Raw genomic sequence first — 20,698 nt, forward strand, 5'->3', positions numbered from 1 at the left:
GTAGTAACATATTACTTGGATAACCATTGATTGTTGTACCTATCGATGGTCATCCATTATATCTGACTGAATAGGCCGTGGGTCAATCAGAACTCGGTGGCGGGACTTTCGTTTGGGGGGGGGGCAGAGCTATGCTCCGTGTCCCGGCACCTTAAAAAATTTTGAAACTTGATCGGGGTCGTGGGGGTCCGATGGGGGGGAATTGCCGGAAGGGAGTTAGGGGGTCTGCGATTAGCGGGAGGGGGTCATCAAACTGCGGTAGGGGGGCGCGCTGGGGGGGCTTGAATCGTGGGAAGGGGGGGTCCGCAAATTGCAGGAGGGGGGGTTGTGGGGGTCAGTGAATTGCGGGAGGGGGGGTTGTGGGGGTCTTTGAATCACGGGGGTGCTGTGAATCAAGGGAGGGGGGTGTGAATCGCGAGACGGGGCGCGGGAGGGGGGGTTTGAATCGCGGGGGGTCGCAAATCATGGGAGGGGGGAGCGGGAGGTGCCGTGGGGGTCCGCGAATCACGGGAGGGGGGCGTGCTGTGAATAGCGGGAGGGGGGTTTGAATCGTGGGGGAGGTCACAAATCATGGGAGGGGAGAGTGGGAGGTGCCGTGGGGGTCCGTGAATCGCGGGAGGGGGGGGGTCGTGGGTGTCTGGGGGGGGGTGCTGGCAGAGAGGGGGGGTGCGGGAGTAATGGTGGGTGTGGAGTAATGGTGGATGGTGGGCGTGTACTGTAGGCGGGACTTTCGGGTGGGGGGGGCGGAGCTATGCTCCGTGTCCCGGCACCTTAAAAAAATTTCAAACTTGATCGGGGTCGCGGGGGTCCGATGGGGGGGAATTGCCGGAAGGGAGTTAGTGGGGTCTGCGATTAGCGGGAGGGGGCGGGGGTCATCAAACTGCGGTAGGGGGCGCGCGGGGGGCTTGAATCGTGGGAAGGGGGTCCGCAAATTGCAAGAGGGGGGGGGGTTGTGGGGGTCAGTGAATTGCGGGAGCGGGGGTTGTGGCGGTCTTTGAATCACGGGAGGTGCTGTGAATCAAGGGAGGGGGGGTGAATCATGGGAGGGGGCGCGGGAGGGGGGGTTTGAATCGCGGTGGGTTGCGAATCATGGGAGGGGGGAGCGGGAGGTGCCATGGGGGTCCGCAAATCGTGGGAGGGGGGCGTGGGGGATGCTGTGAATCGCGGGGGAGGTCACGAATCGTGGGAGGGGAGAGTGGGAGGTGCCGTGGGGGTCCGTGAATCACAGGAGAAGGGCGCGGGGGGTGCCGTGAATCGCGGGAGGGGGGGTCGCGGGTGTCTGGGGGGGGTGCTGGCAGAGAGGGGGGGTGCGGGAGTAATGGTGGCTGTGGAGTAATGGTGGATGGTGGATGGTGAGCGTGTACTGTAGCCCTGGCGGGGCGAGGCGATGTCAAGGGGGTGGGGTGTGAAGAACACTGGTCTTTTCCTTAGGGGGGGTGGGTTTGTGTAAAACGCTGGGCGGGAACGTTATACACAAAGAACACTGGTCTTTTCCCTGGGGGGGGGGGGGGGCGTGTTTGTGTATCCCGCTGGGCGGGAACGTTATATACACAGGGGATGAGTGACAGATCTGGCTATATATATATATATATATATATATATATATATATAGTTTCCTAATTACCAATTTGAATCTAGTTAAAGGTGAACAAAATCCCTCAATCAAGGCGATGTCGCACTTCTGCCGGATAAATCCACACGTCATCTGTTAGTAATACGGTATGTTTCATCCTCTGACTCCCAACATCAATATGAAGTGACTTCAGATTGAGCAAAATCTACCTCTATAAATAGACCCCTTGGGTTAGAGGGGGAATAAAACCCCACAGTTTCCCCTCCGGTGTGCAGTCGGAAGTAATTCTCACAGCTCATACGTGGAATATGTGGGTTTCCATATGCGAGCGTCACACCCTCAGCTTGGAAAAAAGGCTAGTTTATAGCAGCTTATAACTGATACCCCGGGCCCATTCCCTCAGGAACCTCCACTTAAGGCCCATGGAGCCACTGATACCGCCAGGCCCCTCAGCCCATGTCAATGGATACGGGGGGGGGGGGGGGATATAGAGGAGGAGAGATACACGAGGTAAACAGGGGAGGAAAGATGGGAGGAGAGACGGTGGGATATTGGGGAGGAGAGATGGGGGGGGATACATGGGAGTAGAGATTGCGGTACAGGCAGTGCTATTTTTGTAGGAAAACAGGTTCAGGAACTGTGGGCGGGGCAGAAGTGGGCAGTCATGTGGGTGAAGCTACCAAAGGGGCGGGGTATCGATTCGTTCATAAACTTTTTCTTTAACACATAAATCCCCTTAGCAGTGCCATATATACACAAAATGCCACCAGTAATGCCATATATACATATGCCACCAGCAGTGCCAATTACACAATGCCCCCAATAATGCCAGATAAACAGTGCCCCCCAGCCAGTGGTGCAAGTCTAAACAAATACCTAGAGGTACTGTGTGCGCATGCCAGAGGCACGCCAAAAAGTGGGTGTGGCAACATGCCACATGGGACTTGGTTAATAATAATGTGGGCGTGATACACATATGACCCTAATAGTGCAGTCCATGATGCCCATTATACATATGCCACACACTGTCATATGCTCATTATACATACAGTATGATGCCCTTAATGCCCATTATTCATATGCCACACACCGTGATTTTAGATTGCAAAAATAAAATGGGAAGTGTGCAGAATTATCAGCAGTGCCAGTACCTCTGAGGAACTTCCAACAGCACCTCCTCTCCAGCTCAGCCACTGCTTATGAAGGTCTCTAGACTTTCAACTTCCATTAACAGCACTAATGTGCCTGTGGAGTGCAGAGGTCAGTCCAGCATAATTATTCTTATAGGTCAGGCAGGCGGGCAAGTGGCCAGGAAAGCGCGCGTCTCAAGCGGGCTGCGGGCAGGGATTCATCATGGATGCGCCGTGCGCACTGCACAGCGATGTGATGGTGTCGGAGGCGCGGGGGATACCCAGGCAAGTCGCCGCAACTCCATTCACCCAGCCGCCGTGGAGAATGCGGAAGGGAGGAGTTATAACACCGCTAATTACAACTTCCGGAACGCAGTTCCTGATAAGGTAATTTTTCATCAGAACTTCAGGAACGGCGTTCCGGAGCATTCCGCCTCAAAAATAGTGCTGGTAGTGCACTTACACACTACTATGCCAGGCTTTGGGCAAGGTAGTCAAAGTCCAGTAAGGTAAGGGCAAGGAGCCACTACCAAGAGGATGCAGCATGAAACCTACCTCGGACTCCAGGAAATAAAGGGGTAAGAGGAAGGACGCTTGATGGAAGCTTTCAGTGCAGGAAAAAAGGAGTTTCTCCACCCCTTTACCAGGGGTGGCCAAACCTGTCCTCAAGATCTACCAGGTCATGTTTTCCAGGCAACCTGTTGATCTACAGTTGGAATGAATGTAGTATGTTTGAAAATGTGACAGTTAGTAATGACTACACCAGTGCACCAGCTAGTTAATTTGGAAAACGTGGACCATTGGTAGATCTCGAGGTCTGGTTTGGCCACCCCTGCCCTATATGATTCAGGGTGGTTTGGGGTGCAGGACACATTCTAAGGCCCTTATTCTAGTTCACTCTTCTAAGGCCCTTATTCTAGTTCACTCTTTCTGACAAAATCCTTCTTAGATGGACAAAACCATGTGCACTGCAGGGGGCAGATGTAAAATGTGCAGAGAGAATTAGATTTGGGCAAGTTATTTTGTTTCTGTGCAGGGTAAATACTGGCTGCTTTATTTTTACACTGCACTATAGATCTCGTTTTGAAGTAAAACCCCACCCAAATCTAATTCTCTGCACAAGTAACATCTGCCCCACCTGCAATGCACATGGTTTTGTCCATCTAAGAAGAATTTTGTCAGAAAGAGTGAACTAGAATAAGGCCCTAACATAGCAGGTGTCCCTTCCATAAGTAGTAGCCCTGACCACCTCACCTGCAGGTTTCATGGTAGACAGGACCAAGCGATAGACAAGCAATGTAGATGACCCCCATTGTGAAGTGTGTATGGGGCTTTAATGATATTGTACATATTGTAACAATAATCGGCTAATGTGTACCCATGTAAAGTTCCACACCTCCGGCTTGTTGCAGGCTATTACATTTAGGCTAATTTCAAAAACAAGCTTGAATCTTCTGGATTTTGACTCATCAGTGGGTTTTGGTTTTCTAAAATCTGCTAAAATCAGGTTATTTGGGCCCATTTTGGTCCTACAGAATGAATAACATTAATTTCCGATCAATGTTGATAGTTTAAGGCTAAGCATAACATGGCAGAGGGTGTGGGCATGGTCATTGAGCATGAGTGAAGGAGATGCTCTGAGGGGACCAAAATTGTGGGGGGGGGGGGGGGGGGGGGGTTTAGAGCTCATGGTGCAGGAGGAAGGTAAGGTGGCACAGGGTTGGATGGATGCTCAAGGGGCACATGATGAGAATGGGGAACTCCTGGGGACACACAGTAAGCGGGGGGATGTTGAGAGGGTACAGGTTGAAGGAGGGGAGCTGAGGAGGACACAGGGGAAGCAGAAGACACTCCTGGGACACAGGGTGCTAGACTCTACAGCGCTTGTTTACCATAGGTACGAAGGTGACCAGTAGGAAGTTTTATGTTAATTGGTCAACTTGGAAGTGACACCTAAGCATCACTTCGGGTTTAGTACTCCAGTAACTCTTTATATTCCATAAAAGAAATATGCTGTGCTAGTCTGAGTTCTTAATTCCTATGGGAGTATAAGTGACGGACCAGGTGCTGCTTTGTCTGTGTTGCATATATAACTAAATACAAATAACATGATTTTATGGGAGTTTTTATTAAATATTTTTTTCAAATTAATACAGTATTAGGGTCAAAAGAAACGTAATTTTTAGAAAAGTAACACTATAACCCGAGGTCTATTTTGGCTTAATATTAAATACATAAGATGACGCACTTATCTCTAGTAAATACCAACCTATTAGATGCATCTGACTTGATTTAGGCTTTCTCCAGCAGCCCCCCTGTAATTTCTAAGTCATTGTTTTTCAGGCAGGCCAGGAGAGTGCGCGTCTCAAGCGGGCTGCGGGCAGGGATTCACCATGCAATGCACAGCGATGTGATGGTGTCGGAGGCAGAGGGGCGGGGGATACCCAGGCAAGTCGCCGCAACTCCTTTCACCCAGCCGCCGTGGTGAATGCGGAAGCTCCCTTTCGCATTCTCCACGGCGGCTGGGTGAAAGGAGTTATAACGCCGCAGATTACAACTTCCGGAACGCCGTTCCTGATGAGGTAATTTTTCATCAGAACTTCAGAAACAGCGTACCGGAGCGTTCCGCCTCAAAAATAGCGCTGGGTACAGGGGAGGAGAGTCAGGGGGGATATAGGGGATAAAAATGTGAGGATACAGGGGAGGAGAGATGGGGGGATACAGTTGAGGAGAGATGGGGGGATACAGGGGGAGAGAGAGGAGGGATACGGGGGAAAACGCAGGATTTTCAGAAGGGAGTTCCCAGAGAGGGGTGGAGCAAAGCACAGAGATGGACACTTAGGTGACCCAGTATATGCCGGGTCAGTTAAAGTATTATAGATACACACAAATAACAGCAGTGTAGATATAGAGGAGAGATACACGAGGTAAACAGGGGAGGAAAGATGGGAGGAGAGACGGTGGGATATTGGGGAGGAGAGATGGGGGGGATACGGGGGAGGAGAGATGTGGGGGATACGGGGGAGGAGAGATGTGGGGGATACGAGGGAGGAGAGATGTGGGGGATACGGGGGAGGAGAGATGTGGGGGATACGGGGGAGGAGAGATGTTGGGGATACGGGGGAGGAGAGATGTGGGGGATACAGGGGAGGAGAGATGTGGGGGATATAGGGGAGCATACATGCCTCCATGCCTCAACCCTTATATATAATTTTTGGTACTTATATGTTAGTTGGGTGCCCACTATAGTAAGTAAGCTCATACCCCCACTATCCATGTCGGCATGGAGTTGACTTTATATAGTGTGCCGAGCGCAGCGAGCCCATACCCTCCAATAGTACCGATTTAGCCGGTACAGTACCGTTTTTAAACGGTCTGTACCGGCAAAATTCAAGTGTACCGAATGTACAGTTTTTTCTTGGCTGCCAAGCACCCGTTCCCAAGGGTGCATTGCGGGTCCCGGGCCAGCGCGATGCGTCATAACATCACGCAGACCTGGCGCACAGCATGGGGTGCAGCGGCAGCAGGAGTGACGTGGGGGGAATGACAGCAGCGGTGTAGCCCAACCGTGCAGATGTACCACCCGAGGTAAGGGATGGCATCCTGCGGTGCACCCAGCACCACCTCCCGCCTGACTGAACCCCCCCCCCCTCTTTCCCCAACACCGGACACGTCCAGTCCTCTCATCCCGTGCAGTAGTCCCCACTTCACAGATGCAGACTAGCCCACCAACAGTGTTTCCTACCAAGTATACATCGGGGCTAGAGGATCACTGACTGTCCATTGACAGTAGGATCACTACCCCACAGCAGCCGACACTTGTTAAGTACGGCTGTCACTACCACAGTGAGATTGTGGTATATATACATGTGTGTGTATATATATATATATATATATATATATATATATATATATATATATATATATACCACATATATTAGCTCTCACTTTTTATTGTATTTTAAATGCTGAGTACACATTCAGAAAGGGGTGGTCACGCCCACTTTACCAGTAGCCACGCCCACTTTACCCATGGTCACGCCTCCTTTCTGGATGTGTAGTGTATCGAATTCTGCAGATGTTGGAGGGTATGCAAGCCACCGACCCGAAGCGTGGCGAGGGGCCGCGTAAAATTAAGCAAATTCCATCTGGAAACCCCCCTTTACAAATCCTACGTCTGCCCCTGCCTTTAGTACATGGTAAATAACCATACTTTGTATGCAAGTGAGTTAGTGACCCGTCCAGCAGAACCGGATCTTTGCACTGAGCGAGGAATTGAACACCGCACTCTAGTGAGTCACTTTACCCATCTCTAGTCCCGGAGTTCTACGCCCAAAAACGTCATTCTCCCCTACAGTCCTCCTCCCGGGAACTTCCCCTCCCAGCCTCCTCACTCTTCCCGCCCCTCCCGGCCTCCTACCCGGCACCACCCTTCCAGTCCTCCTCCCTAGCACCTCCCCTCCCGGCCTCCTACCCGGTACCTCCCCTAACAGCCTCCTCCCCGGTACCTCCCCTAACAGCCTTCTCCCCGGTACCTCCCCTAACAGCCTTCTCCCCTGTACCTCCCCTCCCGGCCTCCTCCCCCGGCACCTCCCCTCCCGGCCTCCTCCCCGGCACCTCCCCTCCCGGCCACCTCCCCCGGCACCTCCCCTCCCGGCCTCCTACCCGGCACCACCCTTCCAGTCCTCCTCCCTAGCACCTCCCCTCCCGGCCTCCTACCCGGTACCTCCCCTAACAGCCTCCTCCCCTCCCGGCCTCCTCCCCCGGTACCTCCCCTCCCGGCCTCCTCCCCCGGTACCTCCCCTCCCGGCCTCCTCCCCGGCAGCTCCGGCTGTCTGTCAGCTTTACATGTCGCTGGGCACCGGGGAGCGGAGCATGTGTGAGTGTCCGTGCCGGCTGCTGCTGCTCCTTTGCGGGCTGACTGCGGGACACCCGAGCCGCCCCTCCCACAGAGCGGGTATGTGACTGAGTGTGTGTGTGCTACAGGTGTGACACTGGGTGAGCAGGTGACATTCTGAGTGTGTGACAGGGGGAGTGCAGGTAACGAGCTGAGTGTGTGACACTGGGAGTGCAGGTGACGAGCTGAGTGTGTGACACTGGGAGTGCAGGTGACAAGCTAAATGTGTGTGACACTGGGAGTGCAGGTGACGAGCTAAATGTGTGTGACACTGGGAGTGCAGGTGACGAGCTGAGTGTGTGACACTGGGAGTGCAGGTAACGAGCTGAGTGTGTGACACTGGGAGTGCAGGTAACGAGATGAGTGTGTGACACGGGGAGTGCAGGTGACGAGCTGAGTGTGTGACACTGGGAGTGCAGGTGACGAGCTGAGTGTGTGACACTGGGAGTGCAGGTGACGAGCTGAGTGTGTGACACTGGGAGTGCAGGTGACGAGCTGAGTGTGTGACACTGGGAGTGCAGGTGACGAGCTGAGTGTGTGACACTGGGAGTGCAGGTGACGAGCTGAGTGTGTGACACGGGGAGTGCAGGTAACGAGCTGAGTGTGTGACACGGGAAGTGCAGGTAACGAGCTGAGTGTGTGACACGGGGAGTGCAGGTAACGAGCTGAGTGTGTGACACGGGGAGTGCAGGTGACGAGCTGAGTGTGTGACACGGGGAGTGCAGGTGACGAGCTGAGTGTGTGACACGGGGAGTGCAGGTAATGAGCTGAGTGTGTGATATGGGGAGTGCAGGTGACGAGCTGAGTGTGCGACATGGGGAGTGCAAGTGATGGGCTTAGTGTGTGACACTGGAAGTGCGGTGACAGGCTGTGTGTGACACTGGAAGTGCGGTGACAGGCTGAGTGTGTGACACTGGGAGTGCAGGTGACGAGCTGAGTGTGTGACACTGGGAATGCAGGTGACGAGCTGTGTGTGTGACACTGGGAGTGCAGGTGACGAGCTGAGTGTGTAACGTGGGGAGTGCAGGTGACGAGCTGAGTGTGTGACACTGGGAGTGCAGGTGACGAGCTGAGTGTGTGACACTGGGAGTGCAGGTGACGAGCTGAGTGTGTGACACTGGGAGTGCAGGTGACGAGCTGAGTGTGTGACACTGGGAATGCAGGTGACGAGCTGTGTGTGTGACACTGGGAGTGCAGGTGACGAGCTGAGTGTGTAACGTGGGGAGTGCAGGTGACGAGCTGAGTGTGTGACACTGGGAGTGCAGGTGACGAGCTGAGTGTGTGACACTGGAAATGCAGGTGACGCGCTGAGTGTGTGACACGGGGAGTGCAGGTGACGGGCTGAGTGTGTGACACGGGGAATGCAGGTGACGCGCTGAGTGTGTGACACGGGGAGTGCAGGTGACGGGCTGAGTGTGTGACACGGGGAGTGCAGGTGACGCGCTGAGTGTGTGACACGGGGAGTGCAGGTGACGAGCTGAGTGTGTGACACGGGGAGTGCAGGTGACGCGCTGAGTGTGTGACACGGGGAGTGCAGGTGACGCGCTGAGTGTGTGACACGGGGAGTGCAGGTGACGAGCTGAGTGTGTGACACGGGGAGTGCAGGTGACGAGCTGAGTGTGTGACACGGGGAGTGCAGGTGACGCGCTGAGTGTGTGACACGGGGAGTGCAGGTGACGGGCTGAGTGTGACACGGGGAGTGCAGGTGACGGGCTGTGTGTGTGACACTGGGAGTGCAGGTGACGGGCTGTGTGTGTGACACAGGGACTGCAGTTGACTGGCTGAGTGTATGAAATGGGGAGTGCAGGTGTAATAGTAGATGTATGTGTGTAGCACTATAGGTGACAGGTTAGAGGTCAGGTGTAATCCTGGAAACATTAAAGTATATGTGTAGTACATTACTAGGGGTGCATACAAAAAGGTCATCTAATTTGCCCCCCTTCAGTTACAGATTATGACCAGAAGATGGCAGTACTCTCTCTGAGACATATAGTCCTGGGCCAGCTGATTGTAATGTGTATGGGGGCTGATGTCCTGGTGGACTACAGGTGGAAGCAAGCGCTCCATCCTTCTGATAGAAGTCACCTGACAATTACACCTGGTGCTGCACCGTGACCCACTGGGGGTAATAACCTAGAGCAGTGGTCAGGGAACTCGGTCCTCATTACCCCACGCAGTGCATGTTTTGCAGGTCCCCTCACAGAATCCCAAGTGAAATAATTACCTCCACCTGCGGACCTTATAATATGTGTCTGTGAGTAATTAGTACACCTGTGCACCTGCTGGGTTACCAGCAAAACATGCACTGTGTGGGGTAATGAGGACCGAGTACAACCGGGGAACATGAAAGCTGAATGTGGCTGCCTTGAGAGCTGAGGAACGTTTGGTCCCCAGGGTTGTTGGACCAGGAGACCAAGACCATGTCCACAGGGAGGGGAGGGAAGAAATGGCCCCTGTACGCTGTTCCAAGGGTTAAGGAGGAAGAATGCCTCTCAGCATCTGGGAATGTGCTGGACATAGGGTGGGACACCTCGTCCTCACTTAGCCCTCCAGATGTTAGTAAGAATAAGAGACGCAACGCCCTGCCTAATTATGCTCGTTCGGGAATATTAACCCCTCGCTGGCCAGAGTAAGGCAGGCGTCAGGAAGTAACTGGGCAGGAAATGTTGGCCGCAGTTTCAGCATTCTTCACTGAGATCAGCGCGGAAGTCCCTGTATAAATATGGAGACGTCGGGAGGACAGGGAGAGTGGAGTCAGGGGTCGGTGTGTGACCTCCAACAGAGACCTGGGGCTGTATGGGGTTCTAGATGTTGCCAATACCAACCAATAGGATTCCGGCTATTACCTTCTAGAGGGTGATGGATAAATGGTTGCTATGGCCAACATCCTCACTTCTATGGCCTGGCCTTTAGTACATCTATACCTGAGAGAGGATTAATGTGGTATCTTGTTTTCAGGTACTGCTCCACCAGTGGCCACTCAGACACCGCTCTGGGCAGTGTACCCGCAGCTGAGGCGTGACGGTCACAGACTCACCCTGGAGGAAGCCGCTCAGGTATGTTCTCACCTGTCCTACTAGCCCCAGTGTGCGTAGACGTAGGCCCGGCCAGGTCAGGGTACACCCATCGCTATGGGCGCAGGATTATATTTATGGTATTCATCACAGTATTGCTGGGATTGTGCCTATTCCAATCAGTGTCGGGTGTGGGGTCTATGTTACGTGCAGCAAGGTCAAGTGGAATGTATCCAGTAGGTGGGTCCTAATAGTACTGACCCGGGCTCTGCCGTCTCTGAGCAGTCGCACGCAATAAGCTCCTCCTGTGGTATGGATGTCGCAGGGCAGGCTCCGCTCCAGCCAGTCCTGGTGTCTCTGTACTAGGACCCCAGCGCTGTACACTGGGCAGGCCCTGCTCCAGCCAGTCCTGGCATCTCTGTACTAGGACCCCAGCGCTGTACACAGGGCAGGCCCTGCTCCTGCCAGTCTTGGTGTCTCTGTACTAGGACCCCAGTGCTGTACACAGGGCAGGCTCCGCTCCAGCCAGTCCTGGTGTCTCTGTACTAGGACCCCAGCGCTGTACACTGGGCAGGCCCTGCTCCAGCCAGTCCTGGCATCTCTGTACTAGGACCCCAGCGCTGTACACAAGGCAGGCGCCACTCCTGCCAGTCCTGGCATCTCTGTACTAGGACCCCAGCGCTGTACACAGTGCAGGCCCTGCTCCTACCAGCCCTGGTGTCTCTTTACTAGGACCCCAGTGCTGTACACAGGGCAGGCCCTGCTCCTGCCAGTCTTGGTGTCTCTGTACTAGGACCCCAGCGCTGTACACTGGGCAGGCCCTGCTCCTGCCAGTCCTAGAGTCTCTGTACTAGGACCCCAGTGCTGTACACAGGGCAGGCTCCGCTCCAGCCAGTCCTGGTGTCTCTGTACTAGGACCCCAGCGCTGTACACTGGGCAGGCCCTGCTCCTGCCAGTCCTAGAGTCTCTGTACTAGGACCCCAGTGCTGTACACAGGGCAGGCGCCACTCCTGCCAGTCCTGGCATCTCTGTACTAGGACCCCAGCGCTGTTCACAGGGCAGGCCCTGCTCCTACCAGTCCTGGCATCTCTGTACTAGGACCCCAGCGCTGTACACAGGGCAGGCCCTGCTCCTGCCAGTCTTGGTGTCTCTGTACTAGGACCCCAGTGCTGTACACGGGGCAGGCCCTGCTCCTGCCAGTCCTGGTGTTTCTGTACTAGGACCCCAGTGCTGTACACAGGGCAGGCCCTGCTCCTGCCAGTCCTGGCGTCTGTGTACTAGGACCCCAGCACTTTACACCGGGCAGGCCCTGCTCCTGCCAGTCCTGGCATCTCTGTACTAGGACCCCAGCGCTGTACACAGGGCAGGCCCTGCTCCTACCCGTCCTTGCATCTCTGTACTAGGACCCCAGCGCTGTACACAGGGCAGGCTCTGCTCCTGCCAGTCCTGGCATCTGTGTACTAGGACCCCAGCGCTGTACACCGGGCAGGCCCTGCTCCTGCCAGTCCTGGCAGCTCTGTACTAGGACCCCAGCGCTGTACACAGGGCAGGCCCTGCTCCTACCAGTCCTGGCATCTCTGTACTAGGACCCCAGCGCTGTACACAGGGCAGGCCCTGCTCCTACCAGTCCTGGCATCTCTGTACTAGGACCCCAGCGCTGTACACAGGGCAGGCCCTGCTCCTACCTGTCCTGGCATCTCTGTACTAGGACCCCAGCGCTGTATACAGGACAGGCCCTGCTCCTGCCAGTCCTGGTGTCTCTGTACTAGGACCCCAGTGCTGTACACAGGGCAGGACCTGCTCCTGCCAGTCCTGGCGTCTCTGTACTAGGACCCCAGGGCTGTACACAGGGCAGGCCCGGCTCCTGCCAGACCTGGCGTCTCTGTACTAGGACCCCAGCGCTGTACACAGGGCAGGCTCTGCTCCTGCCAGTCCTGGCAGCTCTGTACTAGGACCCCAGCGCTGTACACAGGGCAGGCCCTGCTCCTACCAGTCCTGGCATCTCTGTACTAGGACCCCAGCGCTGTACACAGGGCAGGCCCTGCTCCTACCAGTCCTGGCATCTCTGTACTAGGACCCCAGCGCTGTACACAGGGCAGGCCCTGCTCCTACCTGTCCTGGCATCTCTGTACTAGGACCCCAGTGCTGTACACAGGGCAGGCCCTGCTCCTGCCAGTCCTGGCGTCTCTGTACTAGGACCCCAGGGCTGTACACAGGGCAGGCCCGGCTCCTGCCAGACCTGGCGTCTCTGTACTAGGACCCCAGCGCTGTACACAGGGCAGGCCCGGCTCTTACCAGTCCTGGCGTCTCTGTACTAGGACCCCAGCACTGTACACAGGGCAGGCCCTGCTCCTACCAGTCCTGGCGTCTCTGTACTAGGACCCCAGGGCTGTACACAGGACAGGCCCTGCTCCTACCAGTCCTGGCATCTCTGTACTAGGACCCCAGCGCTGTACACAGGGCAGGCTCTGCTCCTGCCAGTCCTGGCATCTCTGTACTAGGACCCCAGCAATGTACACAGGGCAGGCCCTGCTCCTACCCGTCCTGGCATCTGTGTACTAGGACCCCAGCACTGTACACCGGGCAGGCCCTGCTCCTGCCAGTCCTGGCATCTCTGTACTAGGACCCCAGCGCTGTACACAGGGCAGGCTCTGCTCCTGCCAGTCCTGGCATCTCTGTACTAGGACCCCAGCAATGTACACAGGGCAGGCCCTGCTCCTACCCGTCCTGGCATCTGTGTACTAGGACACCAGCACTGTACACCGGGCAGGCCCTGCTCCTGCCAGTCCTGGCATCTCTGTACTAGGACCCCAGCGCTGTACACAGGGCAGGCCCTGCTCCTACCCGTCCTGGCATCTCTGTACTAGGACCCCAGCGCTGTACACCGGGCAGGCCCTGCTCCTGCCAGTCCTGGCATCTCTGTACTAGGACCCCAGCGCTGTACACAGGGCAGGCCCTGGTCCTACCCATCCTTGCATCTCTGTACTAGGACCCCAGCGCTGTACACCGGGCAGGCTCTGCTCCTACCCGTCCTGGCATCTCTGTACTAGGACACCAGCGCTGTACACAGGGCAGACCCGGCTCCTGCCAGTCCTGGCGTCTCTGTACTAGGACCCCAGCGCTGTACACAGGGCAGGTCCTGCTCCTGCCAGTCCTGGAGTCTCTGTACTAGGACCCCAGCGCTGTACAAGGGGCAGGCTCTGCTCCTGCCAGTCCTGGCATCTCTGTACTAGGACCCTAGCGCTGTACACAGGGCAGGCCCTGCTCCTACCCGTCCTGGCATCTCTGTACTAGGACCCCAGCGCTGTACACAGGGCAGGCCCTGCTCCTACCCGTCCTGGCATCTCTGTACTAGGACCCCAGCGCTGTACACAGGGCAGGACCTGCTCCTGCCCGTCCTGGCATCTGTGTACTAGGACCCCAGCGCTGTACACCGGGCAGGCTCTGCTCCTGCCAGTCCTGGCGTCTCTGTACTAGGACCCCAGCGCTGTACACCGGGCAGGCTCTGCTCCTGCCCGTCCTGGCATCTCTGTACTAGGACCCTAGCGCTGTACACAGGGCAGGCCCTGCTCCTACCCGTTCTGGCATCTCTGTACTAGGACCCCAGTGCTGTACACAGGACAGGCCCTGCTCCTGCCCGTCCTGGCATCTCTGTACTAGGACCCCAGTGCTGTACACAGGACAGGCCCTGCTCCTGCCCGTCCTGGCATCTCTGTACTAGGACCCCAGCGCTGTACACAGGACAGGCCCAGCTCCTGCCCATCCTGGCATCTCTGTACTAGGACCTCAGCACTGTACACAGGGCAGGCCCGGCTTCTGCCTATCACTCACCTGTCAGCCAGCTGAGGGCACAGGTATAATTACAGGGTGGGCTGTGCCCAGGGAATACACAGCACCGGTGCATTGGGACAGGTGTGCACAGTGGCTGCATTACATCATGGCCGGACCTGGAAGCAGTGAGACACTTCCTCTGGCAGGGATCAGACATGTCGGCATTAGCTGACCTCACAGGGAGGAGTTCCTTCCTCCCGTGCTTATGAACAATGACTCTACCCCACCCTCACTGTGTTCTACATGTGCACTTGGCTGCCTAACATAGCGTCTGACTGTAACTTACACACCCAGGTCCTGCATAACTGATTCCCCTCCCGCTGTGTTATCTGCAGCTTACACCCCACAGCCATGCATGTGTCCAGCACTATATACCCCCTGACAGGTCTCTCCTTCCTCTGTCCAGCACTATATACCCCTCACAGGTCTCTCCTTCCTGTGTCCAGCGCTATATACCCCTCACAGGTCTCTCTTTCCTCTGTCCAGCACTATATACCCCTCACAGGTCTCTCCTTCCTGTGTCCAGTACTATATACCCCCTGACAGGTCTCTTCTTCCTGTGTCCAGCACTATATACCCCTCACATGTCTCTCCTTCCTCTGTCCAGCACTATATACCCCCTGACAGGTCTCTTCTTCCTGTGCCCAGCGCTATATACCCCTCACAGGTCTCTCTTTCCTCTGTCCAGCGCTATATACCCCTCACAGGTCTCTCCTTCCTCTGTCCAGCACTATATACCCCTCACAGGTCTCTCCTTCATGTGCCCAGCACTATATACCCTCTGACAGGTCTCTTCTTCCTGTGTCCAGCACTATATACCCCTCACATGTCTCTCCTTCCTCTGTCCAGCACTATATACCCCCTGACAGGTCTCTTCTTCCTGTGTCCAGCACTATATACCCCTCACAGGTCTCTCCTTCCTGTGTCCAGCACTATATACCCCTCACAGGTCTCCCCTCACTGTGTCCAGCGCTATATACCCCTCACAGGTCTCTCCTTCCTCTGTCCAGCACTATATACCCCCTGACAGGTCTCTTCTTCCTGTGTCCAGCACTATATACCCCTGACAGGTCTCTTCTTCCTGTGTCCAGCACTATATACCCCTCACAGGTCTCTCCTTCCTGTGTCCAGCACTATATACCCCTCACACGTCTCTCCTTCCTGTGTCCAGCACTATATACCCCTCACACATCTCTCCTTCCTGTGTCCAGCACTATATACCCCTCACAGGTCACTTCTTCCTGTGTCCAGCGCTATATACCCCTCACAGGTCTCCTTCCTGTGTCCAGTGCTATATACCCCTCACAGGTCTCTCCTTCCTGTGTCCAGCGCTATATACCCCTCACAGGTCTCTCCTTCCTGTGTCCAGCGCTATATACCCCTCACCGGTCTCTCCTTCCTGTGTCCAGCACTCTGTAATATTCCTGAGTTGTACACATGGGGTTAATTATATGTACATATACCTCAGGATCTGCTTGTTTCCTCCTCACTCCTATGGGGAAGTGACTTTGGGATGTTAAGGCATTTTGCTGTGATTAAAGGTTCTATATAAAAGATGTAAAGGTTGTAAGGGGAAGGGGAGGGAGTGCGGAATGTATACAGTACATCGCTCCTGCTGCATCCGTTTCCTTCCTGTCCCCCTGCCCGGACCCTTACTGCAGCAAGTAGTTTGCTGCTTCATTCTGTGTGGTCCATTATTGTCAACCCGTATCTAATGTATATATTGGGCCGGTAATATCAATGTTTGTAATAATTGTTTCTGTATATGACTAATATATACAGTAACTCAAAATCCGGTACTACCTTCGCGGGGCGCCTGTCAGCTCACATCCGGTACTACCTCCGCGGGGCGCCTGTCAGCTCACATCCGGTACTACCTCCGCGGGGCGCCTGTCAGCTCACATCCGGTACTACCTCCGCGGGGCGCCTGTCAGCTCGCATCCGGTACTACCTTCGCTGTGTGCCTGTCAGCTCACATCCAGTACTACCTTCGCTGGGCGCCTGTCAGCTCTCATCCAGTACTAGCTCCGCGGGGCGCCTGTCAGCTCACATCCAGTACTACCTCCGCGGGGCGCCTGTCAGCTCACATCCAGTACTACCTCCTCGGGGCGCCTGTCAGCTCACATCCAGTACTAGCTCCGCGGGGGCGCCTGTCAGCTCACATCCAGTACTAGCTCCGCGGGGGCGCCTGTCAGCTCACATCCAGTACTAGCTCCGCGGGGGCGCCTGTCAGCTCACATCCAGTACTAGCTCCGCGGGGGCGCCTGTCAGCTCACATCCAGTACTAGCTCCGCGGGGGCTCCTGTCAGCTCACATCCAGTACTAGCTCCGCGGGGGCGCCTGTCAGCTCACATCCAGTACTAGCTCCGCGGGGGCGCCTGTCAGCTCACATCCAGTACTAGCTCCGCGGGGGCGCCTGTCAGCTCACATCCAGTACTAGCTCCGCGGGGGCGCCTGTCAGCTCACATCCAGTACTAGCTCCGCGGGGGCGCCTGTCAGCTCACATCCAGTACTAGCTCCGCGGGGGCGCCTGTCAGCTCACATCCAGTACTAGCTCCGCGGGGGCTCCTGTCAGCTCACATCCAGTACTAGCTCCGCGGGGGCTCCTGTCAGCTCACATCCAGTACTAGCTCCGCGGGGGCGCCTGTCAGCTCACATCCAGTACTAGCTCCGCGGGGGCGCCTGTCAGCTCACATCCAGTACTAGCTCCGCGGGGGCGCCTGTCAGCTCACATCCAGTACTAGCTCCGCGGGGGCGCCTGTCAGCTCACATCCAGTACTAGCTCCGCGGGGGCGCCTGTCAGCTCACATCCAGTACTAGCTCCGCGGGGGCGCCTGTCAGCTCAAATCCAGTACTAGCTCCGCGGGGGCGCCTGTCAGCTCACATCCGGTACTAGCTCCGCGGGGGCGCCTGTCAGCTCACATCCGGTACTAGCTCCGCGGGGGCGCCTGTCAGCTCACATCCGGTACTAGCTCCGCGGGGGCGCCTGTCAGCTCACATCCAGTACTACCTCCGCGGGGCGCCTGTCAGCTCACATCCAGTACTACCTCCGTGGAGCGCCTGTCAGCTCACATCCAGTACTACCTCCGCGGGGCGCCTGTCAGCTCACATCCAGTACTAGCTCCGCAGGGCGCCTGGCCTCTGGTCTCCTGTACCCCTCCGGGGGGTCATTAGTTTCAGTCTGTGTATTTATTCTGATATTTTTTAATAGGCACAGTGGGCTGTATTTGCCCCTGTCTGGTGTAATAAGCTTGGGGTGGGGTATTTGCCCCTGTCTGGTGTAATAAGCTTGGGGTGGGGTATTTGCCCCTGTCTGGTGTAATAAGCTCGGGGTGGGATATCTGCACCTGTCTGGTGTAATAAGCTCGGGGTGGGGTATTTGCCCCAGTCTGGTGTAATAAGCTCGGGGTGGGGTATTTGCACCTGTCTGGTGTAATAAGCTCGGGGTGGGGTATTTGCCCCTGTCTGGTGTAATAAACTCGGGGTGGGGTATTTGCACCTGTCTGGTGTAATAAACTCGGGGTGGGGTATTTGCACCTGTCTGGTGTAATAAGCTCGGGGTGGGGTATTTGCCCCTGTCTGGTGTAATAAGCTCGGGGTGGGGTATTTGCACCTGTCTGGTGTAATAAGCTCGGGGTGGGGTATTTGCACCTGCCTGGTGTAATAAGCTCGGGGTGGGGTATTTGCACCTGTCTGGTGTAATAAGCTCGGGGTGGGGTATTTGCCCCTGTCTGGTGTAATTAGCTCGGGGTGGGGTATTTGCACATGTCTGGTGTAATGAGCTCGGGGTGGGGTATTTGCCCCTGTCTGGTGTAATAAGCTCGGGTGGGGGTATTTGCACCTGTCTGGTGTAATAAGCTCGGGGTGGGGTATTTGCCCCTGTCTGGTGTAATAAGCTCGGGTGGGGTATTTGCCCCAGTCTGGTGTAATAAGCTCGGGGTGGGGTATTTGCACCTGTCTGGTGTAATAAGCTCGGGGTGGGGTATTTGCACCTGTCTGGTGTAATAAGCTCGGGGTGGGGTATTTGCTCCTGTCTGGTGTAATAAGCTCGGGGTGGGGTATTTGCCCCTGTCTGGTGTAATAAGCTCGGGGTGGGGTATTTGCCCCTGTCTGGTGTAATAAACTCGGGGTGGGGTATTTGCACCTGTCTGGTGTAATAAACTCGGGGTGGGGTATTTGCACCTGTCTGGTGTAATAAGCTCGGGTGGGGTATTTGCCCCTGTCTGGTGTAATAAGCTCGGGGTGGGGTATTTGCACCTGTCTGGTGTAATAAGCTCGGGGTGGGGTATTTGCACCTGCCTGGTGTAATAAGCTCGGGGTGGGGTATTTGCACCTGTCTGGTGTAATAAGCTCGGGGTGGGGTATTTGCCCCTGTCTGGTGTAATTAGCTCGGGGTGGGGTATTTGCACATGTCTGGTGTAATGAGCTCGGGGTGGGGTATTTGCCCCTGTCTGGTGTAATAAGCTCGGGTGGGGGTATTTGCACCTGTCTGGTGTAATAAGCTCGGGGTGGGGTATTTGCCCCTGTCTGGTGTAATAAGCTCGGGTGGGGTATTTGCCCCAGTCTGGTGTAATAAGCTCGGGGTGGGGTATTTGCACCTGTCTGGTGTAATAAGCTCGGGGTGGGGTATTTGCACCTGTCTGGTGTAATAAGCTCGGGGTGGGGTATTTGCTCCTGTCTGGTGTAATAAGCTCGGGGTGGGGTATTTGCCCCTGTCTGGTGTAATAAGCTCGGGGTGGGGTATTTGCCCCTGTCTGGTGAAATAAGCTCGGGGGGGGGGGGTATTTGCTCCTGTCTGGTGTAATAAGCTCGGGGGGGGTATTTGCCCCTGTCTGGTGTAATAAGCTCGGGGTGGGGTATCTGCACATGTCTGGTGTAATAAGCTCGGGTGGGGTATCTGCACATGTCTGGTGTAATAAGCTCGGGTGGGGTATCTGCACCTGTCTGGTGTAATAAGCTTGTGTTCTGTGGCACCCTGGGGTGCGTTGGGGGACTTGCGGGGGGGTGCCTTGGGTTGAAGGTCTGGGACCAATTCAAGTTCTTTATGTCCCATATAATAGTCACACTGTGGACAAACAGAAGGGAACCCGGCCCGTTACCACATAACTGATCCTTAGGATGAGATACAAACACAATTTATTTCACTTAATATTTGTCCCGGACATTCTGAATAAGAAACCTTTAGTGTAGGGTGCCTGGCATTCCTGATGCTTCAGGGTGCTGTGATTCACCCCTGGGTGACTACATCTCTCTCCTCTTGTCATGTAGGAACTCCCGGACCGCCTGCTGCTCTCTCTGCAGATAGAAGAGAACCTGGTGGAGATGGAACTGCAGCACAACCGGTAAGTGCTCAGAGGGCACCGCTGGGGGCATCTACCCCGTGCTAGTGTTACTTCTGTAGGGTGGGCAGTATCTACCCTATGAGGCACAGTGTGCAGTGGGGGCAGTGTATCTGCCCCTGGCTGGTGTACGGGCACAGTGTGCAGTGGGGGCAGTGTATCTGCCCCTGGTTGGTGTACGGGTGCAGTGTGGGCAGTGTGTGATGTATCTGCCCCTGGCTGGTGTACGGGCACAGTGTGGGCAGTGTGTGATGTATCTGCCCCTGGTTGGTGTACAGGCACAGTGTGGGCAGTGTGTGATGTATCTGCCCCTGGTTGGTGTACAGGCACAGTGTGGGCAGTGTGTGATGTATCTGCCCCTGGTTGGTGTACGGGCACAGTGTGGGCACTGCCCCTGGTTGGTGTATGGGTGTAGTGGGGGCAGTGTGTGATGTATCTGCCCCTGGTTGGTGTACGGGCGCAGTGTGGGCAGTGTGTGATGTATCTGCCCCTGGCTGGTGTACGGGCACAGTGTGGGCAGTGTGTGATGTATCTGCCCCTGGCTGGTGTACGGGCACAGTGTGGGCACTGCCCCTGGTTGGTGTACGGGCGCAGTGGGGGCAGTGTGTCATGTAATTGCCCCTGGTTGGTGTACGGGCGCAGTGGGGGCAGTGTGTTGTGTATTTGCCCCTGGTTGGTGTACGGGCGCAGTGTGGGCAGTGTGTGATGTATCTGCCGCCGGCTGGTGTATGGGCACAGTGTGGGCACTGCCCCTGGTTGGTGTTCAGGCACAGTGTGGGCAGTGTGTGATGTATCTGCCCCTGGCTGGTGTACGGGCACAGTGTGGGCAGTGTGTGATGTATCTGCCGCCGGCTGGTGTATGGGCACAGTGTGGGCACTGCCCTTGGTTGGTGTTCAGGCACAGTGTGGGCAGT

The 20,698-nt window shown here is 55.8% G+C and overlaps 1 protein-coding gene across 5 annotated transcripts in view; it reads left to right on the forward strand.

Annotated features, from left to right (window-relative positions):
* The first annotated feature begins 7,340 nt into the window (after positions 1 to 7,340).
* Positions 7,341 to 20,698, forward strand: part of ADAM15 (ADAM metallopeptidase domain 15) — a 51,492-nt gene continuing 38,134 nt past the window's right edge. For 3 of the 5 annotated variants that reach the window (XM_083166919.1, XM_083166920.1, XM_083166922.1), the window contains exons 1-3: positions 7,470 to 7,660; positions 10,559 to 10,656; positions 19,714 to 19,787. In XM_083166919.1, the coding sequence (XP_083023045.1) occupies positions 7,552 to 7,660; positions 10,559 to 10,656; positions 19,714 to 19,787 (281 nt within the window). In that variant the 5' untranslated portion in view covers positions 7,470 to 7,551. Of the gene's footprint in view, positions 7,661 to 10,558; positions 10,657 to 19,713; positions 19,788 to 20,698 lie in introns of all 5 variants that reach the window. The other 2 variants (XR_014466261.1, XM_083166921.1) reach the window with 2 other exon arrangements.

Source organism: Crinia signifera, chromosome 12, assembly GCF_055691185.1.
Source record: "Crinia signifera chromosome 12, ASM5569118v1, whole genome shotgun sequence".
In the NCBI taxonomy this organism is placed as follows: Eukaryota; Metazoa; Chordata; class Amphibia; order Anura; family Myobatrachidae; genus Crinia; species Crinia signifera.